The sequence below is a fragment of the Phalaenopsis equestris genome, unplaced genomic scaffold (genome assembly GCF_001263595.1).
Source record: "Phalaenopsis equestris unplaced genomic scaffold, ASM126359v1 Scaffold000192, whole genome shotgun sequence".
NCBI lineage: Eukaryota > Viridiplantae > Streptophyta > Magnoliopsida > Asparagales > Orchidaceae > Phalaenopsis > Phalaenopsis equestris.
In genome coordinates, this window is record NW_018164634.1 from 548,920 (window position 1) to 559,586 (window position 10,667).

The 10,667-nt window shown below is 39.5% G+C and overlaps 1 protein-coding gene across 1 annotated transcript; it reads right to left on the minus strand.

Annotated features, from left to right (window-relative positions):
• Positions 1–499: 499 nt before the first annotated feature.
• Positions 500–10,166, minus strand: LOC110022486 (ABC transporter B family member 19). Its single transcript, XM_020721448.1, has 10 exons — positions 9,649–10,166; positions 9,501–9,555; positions 9,009–9,184; positions 8,734–8,934; positions 5,819–6,078; positions 5,151–5,467; positions 4,853–5,076; positions 3,564–4,389; positions 3,238–3,479; positions 500–1,984 (listed from the first exon to the last, which is right to left on the minus strand). Exons 1-10 carry the CDS (start codon positions 9,895–9,897, stop codon positions 776–778), a joined length of 3,759 nt encoding a protein of 1,252 aa, XP_020577107.1. The 5' UTR covers positions 9,898–10,166; the 3' UTR covers positions 500–775.
• Between the last annotated feature and the right edge of the window lie 501 nt (positions 10,167–10,667).

The window sequence follows — 10,667 nt, forward strand, 5'->3', positions numbered from 1 at the left end:
AGAAGATTTTTTGGCGTTTTTCGAAAACAATAATAAATCAATCAACATCCACAGGTTGAATAATTACAAAGCAATGAACTGTTGCAAGCCAGAAGCTCAGATCAAAATCACTGGACTCCAATTTGCTAAGCTTGCGTTGTTGTCCAGTTATTCTATTCCTCACTGATCCAAAAACCATATCCATAACCATAATGGACTTGAAAATCCCTTTGCTTTAGCCTACTTCGAGCAAACCCAGCTATTTAACAGTAAAATGATAGTATTAGCTACTAAATTTAACGTTAACATGTCTGCTTTAGAATTAAACCACAACTTTTCAGCATCCTTTTATCGATAATCAGGATAAGCTTAATCTGACCACAATAATAACCAAACGGCGCACCATCAACCGCGAAATCAATCCTAAAATATGTACACCAATCATGCATGAAACCAATTAAAAATCAAATAATGCAAAAAAAAAAAAAAAACCAGTAATCGTAGAAAACTCACTAGAGCATAAGAAAACCATTTGCTTCATCACAAAAGGACCAAAGCCAAGGTTCATACATTATATAATACATTGTAAGAGCATTGAAGTGAGTGATTCTAAAGAAGCTCATTCCAGTTGAACGACGATTTTAAGCTTCGCTAAACTCCCTTCTTTCCAAAGCCCAAACTGCATCTCTAATCATATTCCACTAAAAAAATCTGGTCAGTTTCATCCAAAAACCAAATCCCATGAATAAAAACCTAATCCAGATACGGAGCACCAGTCCAAAAGATCAAATACATATCAAATACGATGATGCTGCAGCTGCAGAAGCCGAGAGTACGCCCCATCTGGCCTTGCCACAAGTTCAGCATGGCTCCCAATCTCAATGATTCGACCTTCCTGCACCACCCCAATGCAGTCGACTCCTCGGATTGTTGACAAGCGATGTGCAACCAGCACCGTTGTGCGTCCCCTCATCAGCCTGTCCAGGGCTTCCTGCAATACACACTCAGATTCAGCATCCAAAGCACTTGTTGCCTCGTCCAGCAACAACACTGCTGGATCCTTGAGCACTGCTCTTGCGATTGCAATCCTCTGCTTCTGTCCCCCTGATAGCTGCACGCCCCTCTCGCCAACCGGCGTCCTGTACCCATCCGGAAGCTCACTAACAAAACCATGAGCATTCGCCGCTCGTGCAGCTTCTATGATTTCTTCCTCTGATGTATTGTCTTTTCCATATGCTATGTTATCAAAGATGGATGCTGCGAACAGCACAGGCTCTTGCTGCACGAGTCCGATCTTCATTCTCAGGGACTTGAGGTTTAATCTACGGATGTCCTTACCATCAATCATGACCTTCCCTGATGTAGGATCATAAAATCGTTCAATGAGTGCAATGACAGAGCTCTTACCAGACCCACTAGCACCAACAAGGGCCTGACTTTGGCCTGCACGAATTCGGATGTTTAGGTCTTTAAAGATGGGGATCTCTGGTCTGGATGGGTAAGCAAAATCAACATGCCGGATTTCGATTTCCCCGCGAATGGAATCCACTGACTCTGCATCAGGGTCATCAGAATCAATGCGAGTGCTGCGATTCAGGATGGAGAAGACCGAGCGAATGGACTCTCCGCCACGGACAATTTCAGGAGCAAGGCTTACAGTCTCAGCAACAGAATTGGCAGTGACAACGAGAACAACAAAGACCTTTATGACACGGGAGAAAGTAGAAGCTCCTGACCGCACAAGATGTGCACCATACCAAAGTATGAGGGCCTCAGAGGCATAAAGTGCGAGCTGAGAAAGACCAAAGAAAAAACCAGAAGTCTGGCTGCGGCCGAGGCTGTGGCGCTGGGGAATTCGGAGCTCTAGCCGGAAGAGGGATAATATCTTATTTTGGGCGTTGAAAGCTGCAACTGTACGAATGTTGCTCACACCTTCCCCTGCAATCATGCTGGTCTTGGCATGTGCCTTTGCCGTGTCCCCGGCAAAACCTTTCAAGGAAAGTTGCTGAAGCATTTGTCCCAACCTCAGTCAGTATAATCGCATGCCATTGCTCAAGAATAAACAACAATATTGTGTCATTTTAATCGCATAACAGATCTAGGTGTTTAAATGAAGCTTTTATTAAGAAAAAGCAAGAAGTATATGCGGGTGGTAAACGCTCAGGAAGTTAAATTCTGAGAAAACATTAAATGAAACAACAATTAATAATTGAATATATTGCATAATCTCGGTGGTTTGTACCTGGAAAAGAACTACGAACTTTTGATAAGCATAATAATCCCTGTAAAGCTTGAAGAATGGTGTTCATACTAGTTCCTCCATTATAAAAATAATCGTACTCCTATGGTAGAATGGCTTATGCATATATAGCTTGGATCAGAAAAATTAATTTAACCAGTCAATATAGCCTAATCTAGCAAGAAAAAAGGTATACAGTGCTACTATCGCCAAAATTATACTACAGAAATCCATACCACTAATTGAGCGAAGAGACTTCAATAAAGTGAAGGCACAAAACTGTTCTGTACCGCTCAGATGGAAACAGACAATAGTAAATAATTAGCAGGACACAGTAAACTTTTCTAAAAGTTAGTTCAAGGAGTTACAAAAAAGTATCTCTGAGCCAGCATGTGACCTTTTCTAAGGCCAAAGGATAAAAAAAGAAGGGCTACATTTGGACACATCCTGGAAGTATTCCCCACTTGTGTTCAACACTTTTTACTTGCTCTCATGCTTTTCAAACTCAGAATTCTACACGGGAGCACAAATCTTATAAAAAGACAGAATACTGGAACTTTGGGTGGGCCTCAACTTGTTTATTATCTGCTGCACTGAGACAGCTGCAGTGTAATAACAAAGAACCCTAAGGAATGCATGTATCTGAACGAATGGCCCGTGAAGGGATTCGAGAAGATAGTTTCTCTCACGTAGGTATTGAGTTCGAGCCAGTTGAACCAATAGCACGGAGAAAATAAAAGCATTGTTACAAAACAGGTAAGTTTATTGACAGAATAAGACTCAAGGCTTGCCTATCATGAAAACAGCAGCACAAAACCCAAGTAGATATGCCCCACAATAAAAGACATTTAAGTCCTTTTTTACCAAGCCTCTCGTCTTTTTGAGGTTATACTAGAGTAAACCATTAAATCAAAATGCTAATGACCAAAACATAAATTATTCCAAAAAAATCTCATTCTCATGCTCAAAAAATAGAAAAAAAAAATTCAAATGAATTAAAAGAGATAAGATTTTCGTGCCTGTGCAAAGTTAGCAAGGACAATGAGAGGGAAGGTTGCAAGAATGAGGAGCGCCACTCTCCATTCAACAATGAACCCGATAATGAAGGATGTGAGGAGTGAGGTCATGTTTTGAAGTATCACGGAAATCCTCTCTGCAATTGCAGACTTCACGTCAGCTGCATCAGTGGCCAAACGAGCAGCAACAAGGCTGGAATTGTTCTCCTCTTCATCAAACCATCCAACTTCATTTCTTAGGATAGCTGCAATCACAATACTGTTTGAGCCTTACTAGTTTCAAAAGAACTAAGACAGAAGAAATGAAGATAAAGGGATATCCTAATTACCAGCAAGCATCATTCTCCTAACCCTAGTGGTGAGGTTTTCCCCCATAATACTAAAGAAGTAATGCTGAACAAGATAAGCAACAACTGCATAAAGTCCTGCTCCAATATATATGAAGACGTACTCCCTAGTCTTCCTCTCCATTGTATTGGGATCAGGATAATAGAACACTTCTATCATATTGCTCATCACTATTGCAAATGTTGGACCTATGAACCCAGAGAGAATTGAACCAACAGCTCCCAAGATGGCATAAGGCCATTCAGGAGCATTTAATTTCAGAAGCTTGAAGAAATATCCATCAGGAGCTGGATACTTGCGATCATTGTCTGCATTAGAAACCATCTCTATGCGGCCATCAGCTCCACTGCTGTACTGATAGCTCAAGTTCCTCAGACTTCCAGAGCGCAGACTGATAGATTTGGTAGAAAGAGAATGGCTCAGGCGTGATGAGCGAGACCTACGAGTAGATGGAGCACCAAAGTCCCTGTTCCTTGCCATCTCTTGAAAACGAATTAAAGAGGCATACACGCCAGTGCTTCCCTTAGCAATCAATTCTTCATGCGTTCCAGTTTCAACAACTTGTCCTTGTTGGATGACGGCTATCGTATCAACATTTCTTATGGTTGAAAGTCGGTGAGCGACAACCACTGTAGTTCTACCAACCATGAGGCGATCTAGTGCTTCTTGGACGATGCTCTCCGAGCCAGAATCAAGGGCACTGGTGGCTTCATCAAGAAGGAGAATCTTGGGATTTTTTAACATGGCACGTGCAATAGCAATTCTCTGTTTCTGGCCACCAGATAGCTGAACTCCCCTTTCTCCCACCTATATTGGAATAGAGACCGTTACAAGTACTTTTTACTTTAATTTGAATCCAATAGACAAATAAAAATAATCACCGACACAATTAGTATGAAAATCCTTGACGGCAAGCCTATAAAAAAACTTCCTTCGTCGAATTATTAACCACGAGGTAATGCTCTGAGTAGAGAAAATTAGGATAACCACAATTTATGATCAGCATCAAATCACATGTTCATAAAATTGAGTGGATTTCTTCTTTAATAACTGGTAGGATGCCATTAGGAACTAGAGAACCTTCCATTCATTTATAGCACTAGCTATGATTACATGAACTTCACCTTGTAAGATTATCTGGTTTTGATCAGAAATAGTAAAGCTGTGAAGCCTACTAATAGATAAATTTCTGTAGCGTTGACAAATAAGCTCCAAGCTGTTAATATATCTTTAAAAGAAATTAAACTGTTAAAGATATGTCAGCACTAACCTGGGTATTGTAGCCATTTGGAAGCAGTGCGATAAAACTATGAGCATTTGCCGCGGTTGCAGCTTGCTCAACTTCAACAATTGTTGCATCTGATTTCCCATAGAGTATGTTTTCCAGTATGGTAGTTGCGAACAATGCAGGTTCTTGGTTGACCAAACCAATTTGGTCCCTAAGCCATCTCAATTGCAGTATTCTTATGTCCACATTATCAAGCAAAATTTGCCCTGCAGTAGAAACAGACTTTACAATACAGTACCAGATCTGAGATGATTTATAAATGACGGGGATATCATATTACCTTGGTTGGGATCATAGAACCTTTCGATCAAAGAAACAACTGTACTCTTACCCGATCCACTACCTCCAACAACAGCAACTGTCCTCCCGGCAGGGAAGAAAAGAGAAAAATCCCTAAAGATAATAACATCAGGCCGTGATGGATAACTGAATGTGACATCTTTAAATTCTATATTTCCATGAACCTCATCCAAAAATTTTCCATCTGTAAGATCTTGAATGATAGAAGGCTTCTGCCGAATTATCTCCAGTAGTTTGTAGCCTGCAGCTCTCCCTTTACTAAATGCTCCAAGATTTGAAAATGACTGACCCAAGCTCCTGTGTTAGCACGAGTATTTCTCACTAAAATGATTGGAATAAAATAATAGTATTAAAATGTTTAATGTTTTGATTAATTAAAAAGTGAAAATGCCAACAGAAACAGGATTCATAAAAGTTTATAAGAGAAGCATTAGTTTAATGTTTTATGAGCTTAATTAATCAGCCAACTAAAATTAGCACATAAAATACATTCCATATAAACAATGTTTAGAGGCTGCAGTAGATATAAATTCCAAAAGAATAGTGAGAAATAGCTATTGATTTTGCGATTCATGCATAATAAATGTGTACGAAAGGAGGATTGGAAGTGCAGAAGAATTGCAATAATAAGAACATTAAGGGGCATACATTCCACCAACGATAGCAGAAAATATTGCTGTAAAAGCCTTTCCTCCATCAGTCTGTCCATTCCGGATAAAAACACCAGCGTACCAAAACACTAACGCCCATGACATACAAGCAATTCCATATGTGCACCCAATCCCCAAGCCTTTTGCCATCCCTGCCTTATAGCCCAGTTTAAGTGTATACTGTATTGCTTCCGAGTAAGCATTTAGTGTCCTACTCTCCCCAGTAAATGAGTATACGGTCCTTACTTGAGCAATAGCCTGTGAGCCACCAGAAAAAATAAATTAAAAAAAAAATAAAACATAAAAATTCACACGTCTACATCAAAAAACACAACCCCAAAACACATTAAGAGGAATGAAAGTTCATAATTCAAACATAACAAAAAAGCAAATGTTATTAGTTAATATTATTTGTATTTCCTAATATCAACAAAACCCACAACAGGGAATATCATGAGTTAAATTGATAAGGGATACATTAATAGATAAGATTAAAAATTAATCGGGTAGCTGGAATGATCTTATAACAATTTGAGCAACCATATAGAAGAGGGAATGTGTTTAAAAGAAATTAAGCTTCTGGAAATGTTTTCAAGGTCTACCATAAATTTATAAGACAAAAGTGTGTTTAATACCCATATTAAATTTCAATACCTCAGCAATGTTGAACTACAATTTATCAATGGATATACTAAAACATGAAATGTAATAGCATGAACTTTTCTATTAACATCACTACATATCAACAAAGTAAAATTGGTCAAGGAGGTCATTGTTGCTTGCATTGTTCACGAACAATAGGAATCATTTATAAGTCCAAAAAGAAAAATTAGAAACCATAGGAAATTGGCTATGACTCAAACTTGATTAGCAGATACAGGCACTATAACACAAAGATATTAAACCCAAGTCAACACTAAGTTCTGTGCAAATCAAGTAGCCCCGCCACAATCCATAAAAAAGTATGCCTTCAAAGGAAATGGGAAAATATCACAACAAACAACAGCATTGATGGAAGATATGCATCATTACTTTGAAGAACAAAATTAAAATCATAAGATTGGTTTCACGTCCTGTTTTATTATAATCCACGGCACATAGATGTATACATATGTTCTTGTATAGCCTACAAGTGTGCATCCATGAGTGTTTCTGTCTATCACAACATTCAAAATTCATTATAAATCCTAGGTAAGATAATATATGTCTGAAGATATTCAAGAAAATATAAACATATTCCAGCAGATAAATTCAAGAAAATATTGTGTAATAATAAGAAATCTCTGGGTAGCAGTTACGCTACCAAGAGGAACTCTGAGACATGTAAGCTGGCATATATCAAGTTTTTGCACACTTTAAAATTAAGGACGGTATTTTAACATTACATAAACTTTGTTTCCCTATTATTATCCCCTAAAGTTTTAATATGCTTTTCATAGAATTAACTTAGTTAAACAAGACAAAAAATTTATCGTGAGGAAACTCAAAAATTCTATTTCGAAAATGTTGCCGAGTCACTAGGACGGTAATCTAATGTAATGGAATGCTTCCCTATTTTAGTTCCAATCAGTTAAACCTTATAAAAATGCATTCCATATATCAAACTTTTGCACACTTTAAAATGCATGACGGTATTTTAACATTACATAAACTTTGTTTCCCTATTATTATCCCCTAATGTTTTAATATGCTCTTCATAGCATTAACTTAGTTAAACAAGACAAAAAATTTATCGTGAGAAAACTCAACAATCTGTTATGAAAATGTTGCCAAGTCACTAGGACGGTAATCTAATGTAATGGAATGCTTCTGTTATATATGACTCTCAATTGATTAATCAAAGGCGATGGCTTATTTATGATTTCCCTGTGAGCTTCTGTGGTCTACTTGGGGGGGCATCATCTATAAATAGATTAGAGAGGCTTATAGGAAATAAAGAGGAGTTTACTACAAGGGAAGAAGATAGGCTTGTAGAGGGGAGAGGTCACTACAAGGAGGAAGATAGAAAAAGACCAAGAAGACCAAAAAGGGGAAGGAAATCAGTCCAAGAAGAAGAAGGGAAAAGGCTTCAAGATGAGACATGTAAGCCGGCATATATCAAGTTTTTGCACACTTTAAAATTAATGACGGTATTTTAACATTACATAAACTTTGTTTCCCTATTATTATCCCCTAATGTTTTAATATGCTCTTCATAGCATTAACTTAGTTAAACAATACTATTTTGAAAATGTTGCCGAGTCACTAGGATGATAGTCTAATGTAATGGAATGCTTCCCTATTTTAGTTCCAATCAGTTAAACCTTTTAAAAGTGCATTCCAACAGTACTGGGGACGAGAAGTAAAATAAACAGACTAGTAGAGAACTTTGTCCACCTATGATGATCGAAGCAGTACTGTACAGCTATCCCATCCATACACTTTCCAGACACTAATGGAGTTACAATTTGCATCAAAAAAATCTAAGTAATTCATTATGCTGTTCAAATATCCAGAAACCAACTAAAAATTAGTATACATGCCAAGTTATTTGTTGAAACTCGCATTTTCTTCATCTTAGTAATATTAGCCCACAAAATAGTAATAAAAAAGCAAAATATTGGGCTATTAATCAGCAATGCGTACAATTACCAACAGTTTGAGGCAGCCAATCCAAGTTAGCGTTAAAAAAAAAATCTAAAGTTCGTGAATACATAATTTCCACCGTTATTAGTCTCCCGCAACTATCGTCTAACAAATGAACAGGAAAAACGAACGGACAAAGTTTACTGACCGCAACCAAAACCAAATCTCTCGCCAAAACTACCCAAAAAAAAACCCCCCTAATCATTCTACTATCCAAACATTTAACAGAACTTGATCAAATCGGTGAAGAACTAATTGAAAATGTGGCTCAAGTTTTCAGTGCAATGCCTGCTCGGCGATAATTCCAGCATTGGCATATGACTCCCGGCTCTTTGAGGTGAGTCCGGTTAGGGTGTAGGCATAAAGCCCGCCAGCAAAGGCAATCCCCGGTATCACCGCCACACTCAGCAAAGCCAACCGCCATGCCGATATGAAGCCCACCACAAGGCCAGCGAGGAAGGTCGACAAATAATGAATGAAATTGCCCACCTGAAAGCAGGTCACTAAGTCAAAAGAAAATAAAATCAATCAGTTCCGCCAATATAACACAGGAGTGAGCTTACCTTCTCGCTAATAGCATCTTGAACGAGGAGGGTATCCGTGGAGACGCTGAAGACGATATCTCCCGTCCGAGCGTCGGTGTCAAAAAACCCTACATCCTGCTTCAGCACAGCCTCCAAATACTTCCTCCTCAGCGAGCCGGATTGCCTCTCACCGGTATACATCCAGCACGCGATCTCTGCAGGCATCGAGAAAAATAAACGGTAAGTTCACCCGAAGACTATTCGTAGAAAAGGCAATAGCATCGCGGACAGGAGCGTCTATCTGTGAGAATCTGGTGAGAGTACCGCAAAGACGGAAAAAAACAAAAAGGCCAAAGCGCACGGCGAAAGCGACGGCAGTAGAAACCATGGGGCAAACGAGGAAAAGGAGACGGAGGAAGGAGATAGAGGACACGGCTCTTTCGGTCTTCCTCGACCTACCTCCGTCCTCATGAACCAAATCAATTAGAACAAAGCTTAATGGAGGGAAAAACAGACAAGGGTGGCTCTTACCTGCATACGAAGAAACGCACACAACTAGCCCGAGATAGACGAAGCACAAAGCGTACTAGAAGATTAAAAAGCAAAGAATGTAAGTAGGGCAGCATAACAGAAGGATTCATAAATGCGGAGATCCGGGAACTGAGGAGTGGGAACAAACCTTAGACACTTCATCGGTCATTTTGCTGAGATTAGTCTGATTCTTTCCAAATCCATTCACCAGATCTCCAAAAAAGAGGAAAAATACCGGCATGGCAGAGCCGTGCACCACTGCGCCGAGGCTTCCGGCGGCCATCAGCAGCAAATCGAATCGGTCCGCGAAAGAGAACAGTTCGTAGTAAGCCAGACTCTGCTCCAGCTTCTTTTTCTCACCCTCCCCCGCCACTTTTCCTTCTGCTACCTCCGCCATTGTCACCGAACAACAAAGTCGCAGATGAGCCCGTTCCTCCTACGAGCCTATGGTTAGGGAAAACACCAGCCGTGTTTTAAAAGAAAACTCCCACTGAGACAGAAATTTCTAAGCCGGAAAGAAGCAGATCGCAGCTCCAGCATGCAGGGTTACCGCCATTGAGGCACCGGACGGGAGCTTCGGGCGGAGAAGAGTTTCGGCTTCCTCTTTTGGTCACTTTAAACCAACAACGCAGCGATCCAGCAGTCCGTGAGTCAGGACATAAAAGGGTAGTATACTTCGGCTAGTGCGCGACTGATATAATTCTTTACTGATGCGGTCACCGATTAAAAGCATGACCGCTTTACTTGTGCAGCGGTTTAGTAGAACCGGAAAAAATTTCAGCAGACAGGGGTGGGGGTGAATGTTACCTAGGAGCACGGGATACACTGAGGCATCCAAAAGTCGAAATTTACTGAAACGGGGAAGGATGAGAGAAAATCATGGGAGAAGTATTGAATGTTTTCTCGGCAAGGTTTGGAGGCACCGTAGAACTATTGATGAAGAGTACGGGACAAGTCGAGGTTAGAAATAACGCAAATCGAGCTAGTCAATGCCTCAGTGTTGACCAAGTTGGGTTTGATTTTTTATTGCGAGAACTTCCATCTGTTTATTTTTTGTTATTTTGAACCATTAGCATTTAAATATGTATTTATAGATAATATAACGATGACAGTATAATTTTTTATGACACTACCAATAAATTTTTATTATTTAACATAAATTTTAAG